Source organism: Phaenicophaeus curvirostris, chromosome 5 (genome assembly GCF_032191515.1).
Source record: "Phaenicophaeus curvirostris isolate KB17595 chromosome 5, BPBGC_Pcur_1.0, whole genome shotgun sequence".
Classification (NCBI taxonomy): domain Eukaryota; kingdom Metazoa; phylum Chordata; class Aves; order Cuculiformes; family Cuculidae; genus Phaenicophaeus; species Phaenicophaeus curvirostris.
In genome coordinates this window covers 64,442,418-64,463,128 of record NC_091396.1, presented here as the reverse complement: position 1 = coordinate 64,463,128, position 20,711 = coordinate 64,442,418, and the positions used below count along the sequence as shown (strand labels likewise).

At 46.3% G+C, this 20,711-nt stretch overlaps 1 protein-coding gene across 1 annotated transcript in view; it reads right to left on the bottom strand.

The window, feature by feature from the left end:
- The window catches only part of SOS2 (SOS Ras/Rho guanine nucleotide exchange factor 2), a 52,753-nt gene that overhangs the window by 5,312 nt on the left and 26,730 nt on the right, over window positions 1-20,711 (bottom strand). The window contains exons 7-19 of the mRNA XM_069856769.1: window positions 19,834-19,944; window positions 18,068-18,166; window positions 15,254-15,381; window positions 13,692-14,347; window positions 12,280-12,361; window positions 11,334-11,456; window positions 9,223-9,326; window positions 7,836-8,055; window positions 6,776-6,895; window positions 5,079-5,241; window positions 3,480-3,597; window positions 2,648-2,820; window positions 1,362-1,478 (exon numbers count right to left, since the gene is read on the bottom strand). Coding sequence (XP_069712870.1) covers window positions 1,362-1,478; window positions 2,648-2,820; window positions 3,480-3,597; window positions 5,079-5,241; window positions 6,776-6,895; window positions 7,836-8,055; window positions 9,223-9,326; window positions 11,334-11,456; window positions 12,280-12,361; window positions 13,692-14,347; window positions 15,254-15,381; window positions 18,068-18,166; window positions 19,834-19,944 — 2,214 coding nt within the window. The remainder of the gene's footprint in view (window positions 1-1,361; window positions 1,479-2,647; window positions 2,821-3,479; window positions 3,598-5,078; window positions 5,242-6,775; window positions 6,896-7,835; window positions 8,056-9,222; window positions 9,327-11,333; window positions 11,457-12,279; window positions 12,362-13,691; window positions 14,348-15,253; window positions 15,382-18,067; window positions 18,167-19,833; window positions 19,945-20,711) is intronic.

The following is a 20,711-nucleotide window of genomic DNA, read 5'->3' as shown; positions in this document are numbered from 1 at the left end:
CTCCAGCTTTCTTGGAGCCCCTTTCAGTGCTGGAAGCTGCTCTAAAGTCTCCCTGGAGCCTCCTCTTCTCCAGGATGAACAATCTCAACTCTCTCAGCCTGGCCTCATATTGGAGGTGCTCCAGCCCTTGGATCATCCTTGTGGTCTCCTCTGGACCCATTCCAGCAGTTCCATGTCCTTCTTATGTTGAGGATTCCAGAACTGGACACAGGACTCCTGGTGGTGTTCCGCAAGAGAGGAACAGAGGGGCAGAATCCCCTCCCTTCCTGCTGCCCACACTGCTTTGGATGCAGCCCGGGACACGGCGAGTGCACATTGCCAGCTCACGTTGGAGAAGAGCGAGTTACTTCAAGTGACCCCTAGGCCTGCAGAAGAGCCTCCTAACAGCACCCCAAGACACGCTCTGCGCTTGTGCTGCAGATCACCAGGCCCTTCCACACATCCCAGATCAAGGACATGCTTAGACGCACGCTGTCACAGAATCACAAGGTTGGAAAAGACCCACTGGATCATCAAGTCCAATTGTTCGTATCAACCACTAAACCATGCCCCTCAGCACCTCATCCATCTGTCTTTTAAACACCTCCAGGGAAGGTGACTCCACCACCTCCCTGGGCAGCCTCTGCCAGGGCCTGAGAACCCATTTCTGTGAAGAAATTTTTCCTAATATCCAATCTAAACTTCCTCTGATGCAGCTTCCAATGGGAATGGCTGTTTGGGAAGGAAGAATTGTAAAGCATTCATGCCCAGACGACTGAGAGCAGCAGCGTGGGCATCTATTTCTGGTAAATATACTAAGGAAATCACTGCAGGCAGTGTTTTTGCAACAGCAATTTCTGTCCTCCCCTTGCTGTATTTGTAACAACACCTCACTCATTCCTCTTAACAGGAGATTCCTCAAATGATTTATTGCTCTCCCAGAAAGAGAAGTCTCCAGCTACTCAGAAGTACAATTACGACGTATGAAACCCCAAGCATTCTAGAGCAGAATAATTCTATTTAAAAAAAGAGCTCTTGGCCCCAGCAGCTGTTTTCTTAAAGAACAAAATTGCTTCTCCTTTCAACACAGCTACATTTTGTTCAGCAAGAAGGCTGCACCGTATTAGTTCTGTGGTTGTACCTCAACTTCTGCTACACAGCAGAACATTCAGAAAAATAGAAGTTAACATCTGCTTAAGAAAACGTAACACATCCAGCACGCAAAAAATCCATGCGTCAATTCATATACAATAAAAGTATTTTAAATTCAACTCATGATACAGATTTCTAAAGAAAATACACATGGCTTACTGAGTTCACTACACATTCTTTTCATAGCGGCTAGTGGGTTTTAGCTCCTTAATTTGCAGGATATGACTTACAAATCTAGGTGGTTGCTTGCAGTTTCGAGGTTCAATTTCTAACGATTTGTTGAACAGATAATCTGTAAACTCTTTTTCTGGTATCTTCCCCATAGGGTTGAGATTTTCGAAGAATTTCTAAATGAAACAAGCATCAATAATATTTCAAAAATAAGATTACACATCAAATTTTAATGAAATGCTTGTAATTCACTATTAAAAAAAACAGCTTTTCAGTATTGTGAGACTTATTTCCGGGTAAAACAAAGTAAAAAGTGCCTTGAAATAAATACAAACCAACCCAATGTGAGAAACAATCAAGCCCATGGTGAGTTTGCAGATATGAAGGAATGACCTTGAAGATCATCTGTTTCCAACCCCCCTGCCATGGGCAGGGACACCTCCCACTGGATCAGGGGCTCCAAGCTCCATCCAACCTGGCCTTGAACACCTCCAGGGATGGGGCAGCCACCACTGCTCTGGGCAACCTGGGCTAGGGCCTCGCTGCCACCACTGTGAAGAATTTCTTCCTAATGTCTAGCCTGAGGGAAAACCAGATGGCCAATGTCCAGCAAGGACCGAGTCTGTGTGTTTGCCCCTGATCTCAGATCTATGTGTTCCTGAACCCAGCCCCTGAGCCCAGCTCCCTCCCAGCCTCAGACCCTTCCCCTTGTGTCTGCTCTGCAGCGTTTGTGGGGACGTACGGTCATCAAGGGATGGGGAGGGGTGTTATTTCATATATTTGTATAGATTTTATTACTTTCTAATTACTTCCACCATCATCATTATTATTATTTCATTAAAGCTGTAGTTCTAGTTTCCAACCCACAGGTCTTTTTCCTTTCATTCCCCTTTCCCTGGTGATGGGGGGAAGGGATTTGGGAGCCCAAATTCTCAGTTTTAGCTGCCAAAATTGGCCAGGACGGGGTTAAGCTGTGACACCACATCCACAGCCATTAAACACGCAGTGCCAGTAACATTTTAAGCAGCAGCATTGCTACTCATTTCATTCTTCCTGTAAGAAACACTGTTGCTCCTGCCTGCTTCTATTCCCTAGCTGAGGCGCTGTCCACACAGCTGGTTTGGCAAGGTTACCTTTATCCACGTGCTTAGGAAACACGGCTGGGTAAAGCCAGGTTATTCCATCATTATTCCTTTCATATAAAACACCTACCATCTCCTAGCTCACTGTTGTTTCAGCATCGAGGTGATGGTCGCTGTTCACACATGTTAGGATAATTCCCTGCTGTGTACATTCCTCTCTCCTCTCTTACCCTCCCCCAAAAAGACATTTAATGTTTGGTTACCCGAATTTCCGGCTCTATCCGTAAACAGTAAGGCTGGTTCTGATACTGCTGGATTTCTCCTGTAATTTCAGCCACTTTCCTCCTCTTACTGAAGTTAATTAATTCTTTCCCTTGTCTTTTAAGAAAGTCAGGGTTCCCTTCTTCCGTCTTCAAAATATTTGTTAGGTATATTCCTGACAAAGAGAGAAGGGTTTTTTAAAGTTCATTTTCATTCCAAGCCCTGATTTCATAAAATCATAGAACAGTTAGGGTTGGAATGGACCTTAAAGATCATCTAGTTCCAACCCCCCCTGCCACAGGCAGGGACACCTCCCATTGGACCAGGGGCTCCAAGCTCCATCCAATCTGGCCTTGAACACCTCCAGGGATGGGGCAGCCACCACGGCTCTGGGCAACCTGGGCCAGGGCCTCCCCACCCTCACAGGAGAACATTTCTTCCTAAGATCTCATTTCCATCTCCCTTCTTTCAGCTTAAAACCCTTCGTCCTAGCCCAGGAGGCCCTACGATTTAATGTGAGATCCTGTTTAGGAAAACCCTCTTCAGTTCTTTGCCACACCTGGATCACTAATAGGGCGGCAGTGTTTAATTAAGGAAACATTCACACCAATACAATTCCAGACATCTGCGTACTAAACTAGAAACCTAGATTTTACATAAAAGACACTAAATTTAAAACAGTACAAATGTGTGCAATCAAAGTCATGCATCACAGTTAACATTTTTCATTTTCATTTTAACATTTTAAACCCAACCCTGAACACTTAAAGCCCTGTGACACATCTCTGCTGAAGGCCGACACCGCACACGACGCCGGCCTGCCCTGGCACTCACCAAAGAAAGGCACACAGGGCGGATTGATCGACTTGAGCTTGGCCAGGTACTTCTTAAAATGATCTTGACTTAATTCTACTGCTTCATCCAAAACCCTTTTTTTCCTTTCCTGTAGTGCCTGAATTGTCAAAGAGAAAAAAGAGGGATGCAAATCTTCTAAGAGCATGGTTAGCAAAGCCAAGGCAATTGTCTAGCGCTCTGAGCGAAACTGGGGACTGAAATGCAGGTTTGAAAGCAGCTCTTTTGTAAAGGGTTTGCAACAACTGAGTCATGAATCATGAGGCTACTGCAAACAGAGCATTATGCTGTCTATCAACTTACAAGCATAATCCTGGTCTTTACATTTAATAAAGATTAAACACTTAGTTTTCAATTTAACTTAAAGGCCCCAAATTGCCTTTCAAAGATACACACAACTCAAAAGGTTTTATTCATGCTTTCTTCTCTCTTTTAGTCAAGGGAGGCTTTGCTGCCAAACCTTAGGCACTGCTTTTCCTCGCCAAGTGAAAAATGGAATTGCTACTCGTGTAGCAGCCTTTCCTCCTACTGAACATCTAAAGTGCTGCACCAGGGGTTTGTTTCTGCCTCTGATTTTCCAAGACTCTCTCACAGAATCATAGAATAGTTTGGGTTGGAAGGGATCTCAAAGCCCATCCAGTTCCAACCCCCCTGCCACGGGCAGAGACACATCCCACTGGATCAGGTTGCTCCAAGCCCCATCCAGCTTGGCCTTGAACATCTCCAGGGATGGGGTAGCCACCACTGCTCTGGGCAACCTGGGCCAGGGCCTTGCTGCCACCACTGTGAAGAATTTCTTCCTAATGTCTACTCTAGATCTTCCCCTTTCCAATCTAAAGCCATTCCCCCTCATTCTATTGCTCTAGGCCCTTGTAAAAAGGCTCTCCCCAGATCTCCTGGAGCCTCTCTCAGTACTGGAAGCTGCTCTAAGCTCTCCCTGGAGCCTTCTCTTCTCCAGGATAAACCACCCCAACTCTCTCAGCCTGTCCTAGTATGAGAGGTGGGCTCCATCCAACAAAAGTTGTTGTGGTCAACCTAAACTTACATTCTAGCTGTCCCCTCCCCATGCCCTTCTATTCCCACGTAGGAAACGCTGCTGCTAAAGCGTTCTAATCCCAGGTTCTCCACACTGGGATCCTCCTCTCTCATATCCATAAAATGCTGGGCTGAAGCATCAGGTTAATTTCAGAAAGGTTAACAAACAATGGAACGGCCACAGCGTTTCCCCTTTTCAGGCCGAAGACACATGACAAAGAACATCTGCTGAAAAGCTCTGCTCCCCGTTAGAAACCCTCAGAGACTCCCAGCTCACCTCGAATATTTTCTCACAAAGAACTTTGAACGTTTCACACTTGTTTTCTTCCACGGAAGCAAGGGCAACAGAATCATAGAATCCTGGTATGGTTTGGGTTGGAAGGGACCTCAAAGCCCACCCAGTTCCACCCGCTGCCACGGGCAGGGACACCTCCCACTGGGTGGGGTCTCAGGAGATAGGGCACTATGGACTTCACTTCAGAAGTGTGAGAGATATATTTCTGGGTTCTGATTATTTGGTTTTGAAGAGCAATGCCCAAAGCATACCTCAAACGTGTGATCAAGTCTGTACACCGACACGGAGTTCATGGCGCTGACGATCTCCAAAACACCATTGAAATTATTCAGATCCTGGAAAACCTGCAGGATTTCTATGATCCTACTCAGCACGGCCACACGCTCTTCAAAGTTCTCGGTTTCCACGATGCACCTAATCAAAAGAGAATCACAGAATGACCTGAGTTGGAAAGGACCCACAAAGATCATCAAGTCCAATGCCTATGCCTGTATAGGACAACCCCAAAATTTACACCATGTGTAAAACCGCTGATAAATAAAACCTGACATTTTTCTAGCTACTGAATCAAAATTCTCCAAGTAAAAGTACATCCAGTATAGACATTCTGGCTCACTCTCAAGAATCCCAAGCTCAAAGTGATCATACCTTACCTATGTTCAAGTTGGAAAGCCAAGAAAGGTTTTGGCACCTTCTGTAAAATAATAAGGTGACGCTCGAGCAAGATCCAGGCTAAGCAGGGTGAATCTCATAGAATCATAGAATAGCTTGGGTTGGAAGGGACCTCAAAAATCATCTAATTCCAACCCCACTGCCATGGGCAGGGACACCTCCCACTGGATCAGGTTGCTCCAAGCCCCATCCAGCCTGGCCTTGAACACCTCTAGGGATGGGGCAGCCACCACTGCTCTGGGCAACCTGGGCCAGGGCCTGTCCACCCTCATCATGAAGAAATTCCTCCTTATATTCAGTCTAAATCTGACCCTCTCCAGTTTATACCCATTGCCCCTTGTCCTATCACCACAGGCCTTTGTGAATAGTTCCTCCCCAGCTTTCTTGTAGCTGCTTCAGGTACTGGAAGGTTGCTATAAGGTCTCCTCGGAGCCTTCTCTTCTCCAGGCTGAACAACCCCAACTCTCTCAGCCTGTCCTCATATGGGAGGTGCTCCAGCCCTGTGATCACCTTTGTAGCCTCCTCTGGACCCGTTCCAACAGTTCCATCTCCTTCTTACAGTGAGGATTCCAGAACTGGACACAGGACTCCAGATGGGGTCTCACAAGAGAGGAACAGAGGGGCAGAATCCCCTCCCTCCCTGCTGGCCACGCTGCTCTGGATGCAGCCCAGGACACGGTTGGTTTCTGGGCTGCGAGCGCACGTTGCTGGCTCATGTCGAGCTTCTTACCCCCCAGCACCCCAAGTCCTCCTCCTCAGGGCTGCTCACAGTCACATCATTCCCAGCCTGTACTGAAATTAGGGACTGCCCCGACCCAGGTGCAGGACTTTGCCCCTGGCCTTGTTGAACCTCATGAGGTTCACGTGCCATGGTGTCCACACAAGCTGCCACATCCTTCCGACCGCCGCATGGCCATCTCCTCAGCAGTGCTCATCAACCCATAGGAGAAGGGAGAGAGACTATGAGGAGGTGCTTGCACAGGAGACGTAGGAAAGCGGTACTGAGTCCTGCGTTGCCTTCAGAACCTTTTCATGCACTGTGGAAATGTAAGTATGGCCCACGCTGACCATGGGGACATGACTGGAAAGTGGACACCTCCCAGACTCAGGAAGAGGGAGCACATGTGATCAGCATGGAGTTCGCCGAACTTGGGAATCGCTGGAACTCTACAGGCATCCCAACGTTCAAGGGAACAGAATTCAAACACCAAAAAATAATTTCTCCCTGAATTCCATCAGGAGCAAACACCGCTGCGCCATCCCCACCGGTACTTACTTTTCAAACCAGAGAGTGAGGTTGGTGGTGTGACGAATCATCTTCAATAGGTTTGGGGAGTTAATTTCCTTATCTTCTTTAGTCCACACGCTCCCAACGAGTTCAGAAGGCTGCACGGCCCTGATAACGACACAGCAAGATGCACAAGAATGCTCAACACAAATAATAACATATGTTCTGTGTTTGCATTTAAAGATTATTTCTTCCTCTAATCACGACTTGCTAATTCGCAAATCCAATCCAATCGACTGCAAAACAGCTACTTGAAGGAACTTTTTGACGAGTATTTGGTTATAGAAGGAAATACATTTTTATCTTAATGGAAATTGGCATTTTTGAATAAGTGTTTTCAGATAAGAAAATTACAAAAGGGTAAGTTTAATTTCCTGAAAGCACAAGAAAGCACCTTAAAGACAGTTCCAATTTGTTTTAAATCAAGAAAGTGAAATACTTTGAGCAACCTGCTGGAAAAGCAGCCCATTTCTACAGAAACCTGCTGTTGTTGACGCGTGAAACAATGCTTTGTCTTTGGATTTTGTCAGACCTTAAGGAATTTCTACTCTGCAAAACCCAGCTCTCCCATCAAGGCTGGTGCTTCTTATCACAACAACAGAGCCAGCGAACAGCGCAGTACTTGTGGTACAGACAGAAACCTCTCCAGAATTAGACGAGAGGACCTTGATGCACCAGTGCTAGGGTTATACGTGTGTAATCCCTTGGCCTTTGCTATGCAGCAATAGAGGAAGGGAGCAGAGACAAACATGTTCTCTTTCTAGGATGTAACAAACATTTCTTATTAATGGAACACTAAATTTGCTTTAAGGAGGCAATACAAGTTACTATTACCAACTCCAACCTCTCAGTGTCCTTCCTGTACTTCTTTATGTTGTCACAAGTCTGATATGGAGATAAAAACCTTTCCCCCCTGCCTCATCTATTCCGGTATCAAACAGAGAGCAAGGAAACCTCTTTTCATAAACTCTGCAAGTCACAGGGTTGTAAATCTGACTGATTCTTGCTCTGACAATATCAAAAAGAAGTATCTTGGTTCAATCCCTACCTATAAAGGTCGGACTCGAGCAACGTCAGCTGTCGAGCGATCTCTATGGGATGCAGAGTCATAAGGTCCAGCGCTTCGCTGTGGCCAACGCGCCAGATGTGCCACTCGATAGGGGGAGGTGGGCTCTCAAAGGTGATGTTGTGACTAACCCCGTTCGCTTGAGCTTTCTTCCTCTTGATGATTTTAGCAATTGATTCCACCCACTTCTTCATGGATTTTCCTGCAAAGCAGAAGCCATTAAAAATCTTTCTTTTTTAATACCATCTTAAATGATTTTTGATCATTTAATAAAACCAATATCCCCCAAAATTGTACATGCTCTCCAAATTCTGCATTTCTACATGCAAATCAATTAGGTTTGTAGTTCCCAATTTCTTTTCTTACAGGCTCTTGCACCCATACAATCTGGCACATACAGACACACGTGAATGAATTATTGGGTGCCCAGTTGTGTTTAACCCCATTTATTGACAGGTTTTGAGTGGAAAAAAGTGATTCTGTAGAGGCTGTGTTTTACTTTTTCCCCCTCAGCTACAACCTTGACTGAAAGCTTCACGTCCTTAGAGGAGAAGAACTAAAAAGTAAACAACAAGCATCAAGTGAGATCTTTGCAACGCTCTGTACTACTGCACCACAGAACGAAAAGACATGAGGAATACACGTTCACAACGTCAGTCCAAGAAACAGTGAATGAGATGGGAAGTACCTGCAGCAGCTTAAGAAAATACCTTTAAAAAGACTAGCAAAACTGAGCTATTTCTCTCTGGGCAGCGACAGTCAGCATGGAGACCTCTGCAAAAGATCAACTACTGCCTTCTTGTTTTTTCTTAAAATTAGGTTGCTCAGCGTATTGTCTGGCAAACTGAAAAGTAAAGTCTAGAACTGCCAAGATAAGGATTAAAACTGACATGATGTCACTTGCTGCCCTCCACAGGGGCTGCCAAACCCATCTGCTCCAGAGGAAGCAACACCAAAGGGGTCAAGTATTTACTCTTAAAAAGACAATGGTTTTCAGCCGGCGCTTTCAATAAATAGGAGAAGAATAAGATGGAAAAATACATCTCGGTAACCCATAGGGGAGGAATTCTCTACAAACACAACACGTTGAGGAGGAAGGGGACAGTCTGAATCCTAACAAGTCCAATGTAGAGTCAGGCAAAGGTGAACATCACTGTCCAGAAGGAAATAAGCTTTGGGTAAATACAATGCTTGAAGTGATTTTTGGTCAAAGGGTGCTGATGTCAAGGAGAGCTTCACAAACAGCTCAGTTAAAGGTATTAAAATTACCCATGTGCGTAAAGATACTCCCTTGCCTAAAACCTGTCAGGATTAGGCCAGCAGGGCCTACCAAAACATGGAAGAACACCAGGACCACCCATTGCCATACCTCTTACGCTGGAGATAAACGTCTCTAATCTTTCCAGTAACTCCAGGTCTCTTTCAAAATCATAAAAGTGGTGTTCTACCCAGTGCCGGAAAACATTCAATATTCTGAGGAGGGAAAGAAAAAAACCAAACCCATTATGTTTGTTATCAGGTTGCTCCAAGTCCCATCCAGGCTGGCCTTGAACATCTCCAGGGATGGGGCAGCCACCACTGCTCTGGGCAGCCTGGGCCAGGGCCCCACTGCCATCACTGTGAAGAATTTATTCCTAATGTCTCATCTAAATCTTACCCCTTCCAGCTACTAGAAACAGCTACTAGAAACCAGCAGGCTGAAATCAGAAGTGTGCTGAGAGTCTGCGACTGACTATATGTGTGTGCAGCTCTCCCAAGCGTTGATAACTCTGGAGACAAGAAGTCCTGCTGAACCCACAGGAGCTGATAAACCGGGAACGCCAAGGACTTGACTGATCTGTATAAGGCCACGAGAACACACAAGGATGAAGGTTACACCAAGGCTGTATAACCTGGATTACATCCAAGAAGGCGGTGGCAGCCATGGATCGACAAACGCTATGGTGTTACACACATTTTTTTTAGATATATGAACGCAGGTAGCTGACGGAAATCATAGAATCATAGAAAGATTTGGGTAGGAAGGGACCTCAAAAGCCCCTCCAGTTCCACCCCGCCCCCCCACAGGCAGGGACACCTCCCACTGGATCAGGGGCTCCAAGCCCCATCCAACCTGGCCCTGAACACCTCCAGGGATGGGGCAGCCACCACTGCTCTGGGCAACCTGGGCCAGGGCCCCACTGCCATCACTGTGAAGAATTTATTCCTAATGTCTCATCTAAATCTTACCCCTTCCAATCAAAAGCCATTCTCCCTCATCCTATTGCTGCAGGCCCTTGTAAAAAGTCTCTCCCCAGCCCTCCTGGAGCCTCTTTTGGTACTGGAAGCTGCTCTGAGCTCTCCCTGGAGCCTTCTCTTCTCCAGAATGAACAACCCCAACTCTCTCAGCCTGTCAGCTTCAGCCCTTAGATCATCTTCGTGGCCTCCTCTGGGCCCATTCCAAAAGATCCATTTCCTTCTTATGTTGGAGATTCCAGAACTGGACACGGGGCTCCAGGTGGGATCTCACCAGAACAGAGTAGAAGGGCAGAATCCCCTCCCTCGCCCTGCTGGCCACGCTGCTTTGGATGCAGCCCAGGACACGGTTGGCCTTCTGGGCTGCGAGCGCACATTGCCAGCTCCTATCAAGCTTCTCATCACCCAGTGCCCCAATGTCCCCCTCCAATGGGGCTCCTCAGTGATGTTCTGAACACCTGAAGGTACTGGCATGCCAGTATGACCCCTCACTTGGAGCTAACAGCTGCTGCTCCACGTAGGTAAGTGCGACTGACGGACTGTGTGTGGCGAGGCAACCACTAAGCGCACTGTGCGTAATTATCTGCCGTAATAGTAGCATCTTTGTGCTAGCAATAAAAACAGTTGGATGAATCAAGGTTGTTCTAGCAAATACTGGTTGTGATCTGTGTTGTCTCTTGATGTGATCCCCTACCAGGGAAACAATTAGCCTCATTTATGCTAGAAATGCTTGATTGTTCTCCAAGTTAGCTTGGTCAGCAAGACCTTGAAGATGCCCTGCAGCCCGCTGCAATGTGCGGCACAGACAAGAGTCTCGCTGTCTGTGTACAAATACATCAGCGGTGCTGGGAAAGGGACTAAAATACCAACCGGACTGTAAAAAACAGGGACAGGGAAACTATCTTCCCAGGGCTGGTTAACAAGGAACCCATTCAAACTGCAGTCAGGGCCACTTTCAGTTACGTATCTCTCACCCAAACCCGCCTTACATAGCAGCTGTGCAGCGTTCTTGTGGGTGGTGATCGCAGCTGTGAGCGGCAGAGAACCCAAGCACAATTGCAACAACAGCAGAAGCCAGCGTGACTAATTGGAACAAGGTTTGGGATATTAGCCTGGTTGCAGACAGTGATAAGTCCCTGCCTGACAGCACAGCAGTCTCCAAAAGAGATTACCGTCACCAGGATCACCCTGTAATAAGGGAATTGAAATCTGGCTTTAACAGAACACATTTAAAAGGGAATAAACCTGAGCTGTACTGGCTGGACGTATTCCTTGCGAAACCGTTTGAGGTCCGCGCTGATGGGCTGCTCTCCCTTCTCGATGGCCAGCCGGTCCGCTTCGGTAGGCTCAGGCTCCGGGATCTCAAATCTAGGAACAAAAGCACCAAAAAACTGATGGCAATTAAGATAAAACACAAACCCATTACGTAGCACATGGAAAAAAAAAATTACGTTTACAAAAGCCTCAGTGCTGCGGAACTCAAGCACTCCCCTGACATCCAGTTTGCCTGGAATTCCCTCCTCCCCTGGCTCCACTGCTGACCCGCCCAGCCCTCGGCATGATAATTTGCCAGTTCTCTGGTCATCACGAGATGTCTAGACTAGGATAGAAGGTTTAACTACCTGCTGGCTTGATTAAGTGAAGATTAGAAGAAAGCTTAAGAGCGGCTTTATCACACTGTATTAAAGTGCTGTTTACATGAAGAGTCTGGGCCTTCCAAACAAACTGCTTAGAACACTTCCGCTTTTATTTGCATCGAGACTTAGGCTTACTCAGATACGTTCTCATGATCAAGGTAAGGTGTTCAAAACACGATCACCCTGAAGCCGTGGGACATCAAGCACTCTAGCTAACAACTCAGGTAGCTCATTTAATAAACCAGGAAAAGAAAGCTTGCGTTACAAACGAGCATCGCTACATCGTGTTTTAAAATCACTGCTTTATGGGCTTCACTAAAACAGAGTCATGGAATGGTTTGGGTTGGAAGGGACCTCAAGCCCATCCAGTTCCACTCCCCGCCATGGGCAGGGACACCTCCCATTTGATCAGGTTGCTCCAAGCCCCATCCAACCTGGCCTTGAATGTGTTGGATGAACATGTCCAACACAGCACTGAGATCCCAAGCAGAGAAGGAGCAGGTAAACACACACAATGCCTTGCGATGCCTTCAGAAAGGATGCCCACTGCTCACCTTTCAATCAGTAAACTCAGCAGTTCCTGGGGCTTGCAAAAGGAGCGGTATGTGGTCAGGAAAGTACGGACAAAATTAGGATCTGTAAGGACAGAATAAGAAAACGACAGAGAATTTCTTTTATTCAATTGTAAAATGTCAGAAATAAAATACACACATACTCACAGGAAAAGGTTAAAGTGAAGAAAATAAACTGAGGTTTTAAGGCAAGCACTGCCATTTGAAAAATACCAGATGTGATACCGCTTGTGAAATTTCCATTTAGTTCTTTGATGCATTTCTAAGAATCATAGAATTATGGAATGGTTTGGGTTGGAAGGGACCTCAAAGCCCATCCAGTTCCAGCCCCCCTGCCATGGGCAGGGACACCACCCACTGGATCAGGGGCTCCAAGCCCCATCCAGCCTGGCCTTGAACACCTCTAGGGATGGGGCAGCCACCACTGCTCTGGGCAACCCGGGCCAGGGCCTGTCCACCCTCAGCATGAAGAATTTCTCCCCAGTGTCACATATAAATCTTCTCCCTTCCAACTTAAATACGTTCTCACTCATCCTATCCCTGCCCTCCCTGATCAAGAGCCCCTCCCCAGCTCTCCTGGAGCCCCTTTCAGTACTGGAAGCTGCTCTAAGGTCTCCCTGGAGCCTTCTCTTCTCCAGGCTGAACCACCCCAAGCTCTCTTTTCACCTCTAACCCAAGGTCTAAGGGTTTCAACATTCACACTCCATGTAAGTATTTCAAGGTTTCATTTCTGTGGCTTTCAGATAGCATTTTGCAGGAAAGGCTGCAGAATACTGATTGCAATTTGCATCCTTTTCTACCGAGAGACTTTATAAAGGAGCAGGTTGAGTATAATAACCACAACAACCTCCAACCTTTTCCTCCTCCACAGTCGGTAATGGCACCGCTACTTTAGCCATGACAGACTCTGGAAATTCACTGGTGGCTCCTCAACCCCTTTTTTTTTGCCGTGTGGGGAGCTTGCATACCCACAATTTTCACACAGCTTTGCCAGCAAAGCCAGTTGATTTAATAATGGATATCGATGGGTTTTTTTCCCCTGCAAATCTTGCTTTGCTATTAACTATACACAGGAAAACCCCAACCAAACAAAAGATGAAGTGGGACAATTTAGATGAGACATTAGGAGCAATTTGTTCACAATGAGGGTGGGGAAGCCCTGGCCCAGGTTGCTCAGAGCAGTGGTGGCTGCCCCATCCCTGGAGGTGTTCAAGGCCAGGCTGGATGGGGCTTGGAGCCCCTGACCCAGTGGGAGGTGTCCCTGCCCATGGTAGGGGTGGAACTGGATGGTCTTTCAAGTCCCTTCCAACCCAAACCATTCCATGATTCTATGAATTTCATCACCCATACATCATGACCTGAAAAACCACGTATAAAAAAAAAGTTTGGAGTACCTGCATACATGTGGTACGTTAACCTCTCGATTAACTTCACAACCGTTCCTCCTTTGATGATGGGAATTCCATTCCTACTTTGCAAGTTGTCCTCAAAAACAATGTTCTCCTCTGAGTCTTCCACTACAAACCGATACACGCTTGGGCTGGGCAGCCTCAGGGGCTGCTCGTTTTCCTCTTTCAGCAACACGGAATCGAGCATCCTATCCAGCATACTGCGATACTGGAGGGAAATCAGAGCAGCCATCCAGTTGCTCTTCTCTTCAGCGGACTTGGCAGCAAACACGATACTGTTTTCATCTTTAGACACCAGTTCAAAGGCATGTTTGTATTCAGATGTGTCATCTTTATCAATCACCTGTATTTTCCTCATGACGATTTTTTCCTTCAGTCTATACTCCGCGTTGCTGTAACCAGGAAGCCGTGACTGACCATGATTAGTTTTACAGCTGATCATCAATCCGTCAAAGAGAAAAATGTGGCGCTCGTGTTTGGCTCCTATTTTTGTCAGGGCACCTTCCATTATGAACTCATTGCAGCACTGCCCAATATCTTTGCCTTCCCAGCCATCAATATTTTTCTGGATTTCATTCATCTTCTTGATGGCCAAGTGCTTGCTTCGTATTTGCCGGTTGTAGAAGCGACAGATGGGCTCCCTTGAATAAATAAAAGAAAAAGTCACCATGGGCACATTCTACATCTGCCATCCCGAGACCAAAAGAAAAGCAATTAAATTTATTGTTTATATCATTATTTCTTTGCCCTGACCTAGTTTCCTGTTCCAAACAAACCACGCACGCTGCTTTGGCTAGAGAAAGAGTATGATATTCATAGAATCACAGAATAGTTTGGGTTGGAAGGGACCTCAAAGCCCATCCAGTTCCACCCCCTGCCATGGGCAGGGACACCTCCCACTAGATCAGGCTGCTCCAAGCCCCATCCAACCTGGCCTTGAACACCTCCAGGGATGGGGCAGCCACAGCTTCCCTGGACAACCTGGGCCAAGGCCTCACCACTCTCATCATGAAAAAATTCCTCATCTCTAGTCTAAATCTGCTCCTCTCCAGTTTATACCCATTGCCTCTCGTCCTGTCACTGCAGGCCTTTGTGAACAGTCCCTCCTCAGCCTTCTTGTACCCCCTGCAGCCTTCTCTTCTCCTGGCTGAACAACCCCAACTCTCTCAGCTTGTCCTTGTATGCGAGGTGCTCCAGCCCTCTGATCATCCTTGTAGCCTCCTCTGGACCCGTCCTAACAGCACCCTCTCCTTCTTACGTTGAGGATTTCAGAACTGGACACAATACTCCAGGCGAGGTCTCACAAGAGAGGAACAGAGGGGCAGAATCCTCTCCCTCGACCTGCTAAACGTGCTGCCTTGGATGCAGCCCAGGATGCTGATACTGTTCACTGAAGTGGATCATGAAGGTTTTGGGCTGCTACTCCATTTGCAATGAAAACTGGCAGAAAGACATGCCTCGAGGAGGAAGCACACACACTATCTAACAAAAACTACGCTCCATCTCTGCCATCTGTGGGAAAGCAGGGCGGTTCTGCAGATCATTACCCAGGCCGCCGTCTCGGGGAGTGTTTGCTGTAGATGCGCTCCATGCTGCACCGCAGGTTCAGGAGAGCAGTGATGGCTTGTTTCAAGCACTCCCGATCCTCTTCATCCTCGCTGCATTCCTGCAATTGCTGGACATAACAAACACGTTTCTTTCAGATTTGTCTAATTTACAGAAGGGTAGGAAGACTGAGAAATATTCTTACACAGCGATACCTGAAGGATCTGATGAAGTCAGGGACTTCCAAGTCAATGAGAACGGTATTTTATTATAAGAAGCATGCTCAAAACTATGCACGTCCTGAGAAAAATTCTGTTGGATACTCAGGAAAAGGCAGAAGACACTCAACATGAGAACGCAGGACAGAGTTTAGAAAGAGAACCCTTTATCCATCTACCAGGAGCCAATGCTGACCATCAGATACTGCTTTTCCTCTTTTCAACAATGTCCTGGTTCACAACTAGCTTTACTAAATACTTTGGAATAGTTAGCCAAGAATTAAATGCTGGTTTATGTAACTGTGCAATATTCCTTGTGAGGGTGGGGAGGCCCTGGCCCAAGTTGCCCAGAGAGGTCATGGCCGCCCCATCCCTGGAGATGTTCAAGACCAGGTTGGATGGGGCTTGGAGCCCCTGATCTAGTGGAAGGTGTCCCTGCCCATGGCAGGGGATGGAACTGGATGGGCTTTGAGGTCCTTTCCAACCCAAACCATTCCATAATTCTATGATTCTAAGAAATGCATCAAAGAACTAAATAGAAATTTCACAAGCGGTATCACCTCATGGTTCACACAGCCCCAATTCTCCAGCGTGTCCAGGTCAATAGCCACAGGATATTTCACCTGATTCATTTCCGAATATCCTGGTTAGTTAATAATTCACTTACCTTTCTGAACATTACAAACTTTCCCAACACAATGGGGCAAACAGGAACTGTTTTTACATTATCCTCAGCTACTCAAAAAAAGCTCCAATCTCAGTATTTTTCAAGATATCGAATTTTCTACAGCAACGTCATTTTTACTTACTCAAGAAGGATTATTATAGATCTCGGCTGTTAAATTTCTGCTGACTGCTGGCCTCTATTCTCATAACTCACAGCAAAAACATTTGCTTGTAAGCAAAAAGAGACACGCTTGGTTACTTTTTGGCTTTTAGCTGTTATACCCAAGTGAAATATCTCCTGATGGGAAGCACCTTGCTAGTGTACATCAGGATAAAATATGGGTAAAGCGATCTGTGGTCAAACCAAGCGAGGCTAAAATAAGTAATGTCTCAGTTGGCAGAACTGCTCATAAATATGGACTAGAAGCCAACCTAAACAACTTGTATGGTAAGGCCCCTGAAATACATCCTACAGGGATAACGTTTAATCATCAGAGTCAGAATTCCATAAAGCCTAACATTTCATCAATGCCATTTCCTAGAAGACAGAAAATATGAAAATAACACTGCTTATCTTTATTCCTCCTCAATAAGAAGAAAGCGAGGTATGCTATAAAAAATGGTATTCTTTGCTCTATCTCTTCCATTTAGGAATCGGGACGAAGAGTTGAATATGAAGCACAAATTTTTCTGATTCCACTGAAAGCAAGGACCTCCCTGGCCCCCAAAATGAGATCAGCTCAGCTGGAGTGTGACTTGAGACTGAGAATACTGATCTGAATTAGGCTTGGCTGTTTCTCAACAGACAAAAAATTCACAACTCCGGGAAAGAAGAAAGCGGATCTGCATATGACATTTTAAACTGCATTAGAACTCAAGTGCAATAAAAGTTTGTTAATCGTAGAATCATAGAATGGTTTGAGTTGGAAGAGACCTCAAAGATCATCCAGTTCCAACACCTCCCACTGGATCAGGTTGCTCAGAGCCTCATCCAACCTGGCTTTGAACATCTCCAGGGACAGGGCAGCCACCACTTCCCCGAGCAACCTGGGCCAGGGCCTCCCCATCCTCAGCATGAAGGATTTCTTCCTAACGTCTCATCTCAATCTTTTCTCTTCCAATTTAAAGCCATTCCCCCCTGTTCTGTCACTCCAGACCCTTATAAAAAGCCCCTCCCCAGCTTTCCTTGAGCCCCTTTCAGTACTTGAAGCTGCTCTAAGGTCTCCCTGGAGCCTTCTCTTCTCCAGGCTGAACAACCCCAACTCTCTCAGCCTGGCCTCAGAGCAGAGGTGCTCCAGCCCTTGCATCATCTCCGTGGCCTCCTCTGGACCCCTTCCAACAGATCCATCTCCTTCTTATGTTGAGGATTCCAGAACTGGACACGGGACTCCAGATGAGGTCTCACCAGAGCAGAGCAGAGGGGCAGAATCCCCTCCCTCTCCCTGCTGGCCACGCTGCTTTGGATGCAGCCCAGGACACGGTTGATTTCTGGCCTGTGAGCGCACACATTGCTGGCTCACATCGAGCTTCTCAATCAGCACCCCAAGTCCTTCTCCTCAGGGCTGCTCTCAATCACATCATCCCCAGCCTGTACTAAAACTGTACATTACCCTGACTCAGGTGTAGGACCTTGCACTTGGTCATACACCTCGTAGAAAGCCACTAGGTTGGTCAATAAATATATAATGTATATTTAATAAATATATGAAATGTAGTTATTTCAAATGCTCATATTAGAGCACCAGATGTTTTCAAAGATTTTTTTTTACATGATTTTACCTTTCAGACAAAAACTTACTGGTGTTCAGTTAATGGTTCCATATCTTTCAATTTCTAGCAGCAGGAAGGAAAATCTAATCCCCTATTTAAAAGCTCAGATTCTCTACTTGAAGAAACGTTTCTAGCAGGAAACAAGAGTTGGGCTTCATTTACCTGGAGTAACTCAAAGTAGTGCAAACAGTGATAAACTGGGATGAGCATGAGTCGTGGGAGGACATATTGGACAGCTTCCTTAAACCCTTCCGCAGTAGACTGAAAAGGAAAAATGAACAGGATTACTCACAGTGAAATACTCAAAATGGGACTGGACTGGAGGACCGTGTTACCCACAAATCACTTATAAGCATCCTTTCATTCACATCGCGACCCCCAGCATCTTTGTGTTCCGGCACTGTCTGCAGAACTCAATTAATAGCGTTAGTTCAACATGACAACATCTGAAAAGAATGCTCTGCCTCTGCTAAGCCGCACACCTTCATCCCCAGTCAACACCGCATCCCAGGATGCAGAAAACACTTGAGTATATTTTGAAATATACATCGTGGTTTTTTGTGGGCCACAGGTTACAGCAGAATTTAAAGACAACACCGAATGTTAAAGACCAGTCAGGACTCCTCTACCACCCGATAAACTTGTCCCCAGCCTCCCTGTAATGTCCTCTCCTATCAGTTACTCATGCTGCGCTCCAGGTCACACCCAAGAGACCACACAAATACGGGGTCTCATCAAGCACTGCACAAATTAATAGCAGTATCTGCTCTTCCTCAAAATCCACCAGTTTATGACTTAAAAAATTAATTAGAAATCTGTTCCCATTCCCAAGCGTTAACTAAAAGAATGAACCAATATGACAAGGAGAGGTTGATGAAAGGGTAGTGAAATCCCTGCCGTCTTCCACACCAAGGGAACTACTTAACTGGATCTGAACCTGATCTCCGTTTGGAAATGTTTAAGACTTCTGGCTGCATCTCTGCAGTTCCAAAGACAGCTCATGTCCATCCATGGCCCAGAGCCCAGACCTGCCCCTTCCCTCCACAGCCTGGAGAAAAAGTGTGGAGGAACATCTCTAGGAAAGCCCAGAGCTTCCTACGGTGAGGACAGTCAGGAGGGAGGCCAGATTCACTGCCAAATGACTCCGTTACCAATTTCGGCTGGAACATGGCTTTGGGCTTCACATTTGCTAGGGAGGTGGGAGAAAAGCCTTAATAGGTTCACCAAGGAATACTTATGAGTGAGATGATCCACCTTACCAAGCGCTCCGAGCTGAGGAGGGAACAACGACGCTGCAGGAATGGCCCAGTTTGCAGAGATCCAGGTCCCAGTCAAACGTACAAACTAAACTCTGCTCTACAGGGTTATGCTGGGAGCACCACTAACCCAACATTTGCTCTGCAGCTGCTCTGACTACGTTTCTCAACGCAAACTCAGTCTTTTGGGCTCTTTAACAGATCAACCACACTGGTGGGAGGGAGGGAAAGCTAATAACAATAAGAAATATCACAGATAATCCTTCTGGATAGTCCTATTAAAGAAATAATTCAATAAAACACGCCAGTCCCAGCCTCAATGCCAAACAAGGGGGTCTGGGATATGTAAGGAATAAAATGAAACTGTTGTGCCTGGCTGCCTGTGTCTGGCATTAAATGGCAAAACAGAAACAGAAGTAGCAGGTATGAGAAGTCACCCTCTCTTTTCCCGGAAAAGTCTGAGGAGATGATAAAAACCACTGCAAAAGGCTCTTGGATGGGTGAACCATCCTGTTCTGGATGACAGAACTCTGTCCAGGAACAGGCAAAGTCCAAGTACCTCACACCGCATAAAGGTCAGAATCCAGAGGATTTCTTCCCAGCAGGAAGTAACGAATCAAACCTTTGAAATACGAGAACCAAAGCGATGCAGCACTGCTCATCTGCACTCACCTGGAAGTGGAGAGCAACAGCAGGCTTTGCCATTAAGTTATTAAAATGTTCATGAAACTGCGGAGAGAGAATATCCTGGGACAAGGTTTCATACGGATCAAAGGCTTGTTCCTAAATAAAACCAGAGAATTACATACATACATGAAAGATGCACGACAGTTCTGTTACAGCTGGTATCTTAACGCCTTTAATAGGCTGACAACCAAGTGTAACTTCTCAAGAAAAGATCAGTTTGGCAAAACAAATAGTAAACCACAAACCTTTTTCACTTCCAGATTTTAAAAGCACACATTTTCTCTGTATTCCTCAATCTCACTATACTTATCACTACCACAAACTTTGTTTTACTGAAGCAGAGGGAACCAGGAGAAGATCTTGCTTGCAGTCCACCAACATTTCATAAAGAATAGTCAGTCAGAAGGTTCAGCATGTTTTTCTGGCCATGTGGTAAGACTCATACGATCACAGAATGTCCTGAGTTGGGAGGAACCCAGAAGGGTCATCGTGTCCAACTCCTGCCCCTGCACAGGACAATCCCAATATTCACTCCACGGGGCTGAGGGTGTTGTCCAAGCACTTGGAATATTGTCAGACTGTGACTGCTTCCCTGGGGAGCTGTTCCACTGCTCCAACACCCTCCAGGTGAGGAACCTTTTCCTAATGTCCATCTCTCCCCTGGCAAATCTTCCTGCCATCCCCTCATATCCTGGGAAAGTATGTCCTCCAAGGAAATCTTATAGCAATCTTCCAGTACCTGAAACAGGTTATAAGAAAGCTGGGGAGGGACTGCTCACAAAGGCCTGGAGTGACAGGACGAGGGGCAATAGGTATAAACTGGAGAGGGGCAGATTTGGACTAGACATAAGGTGGAATTCCTT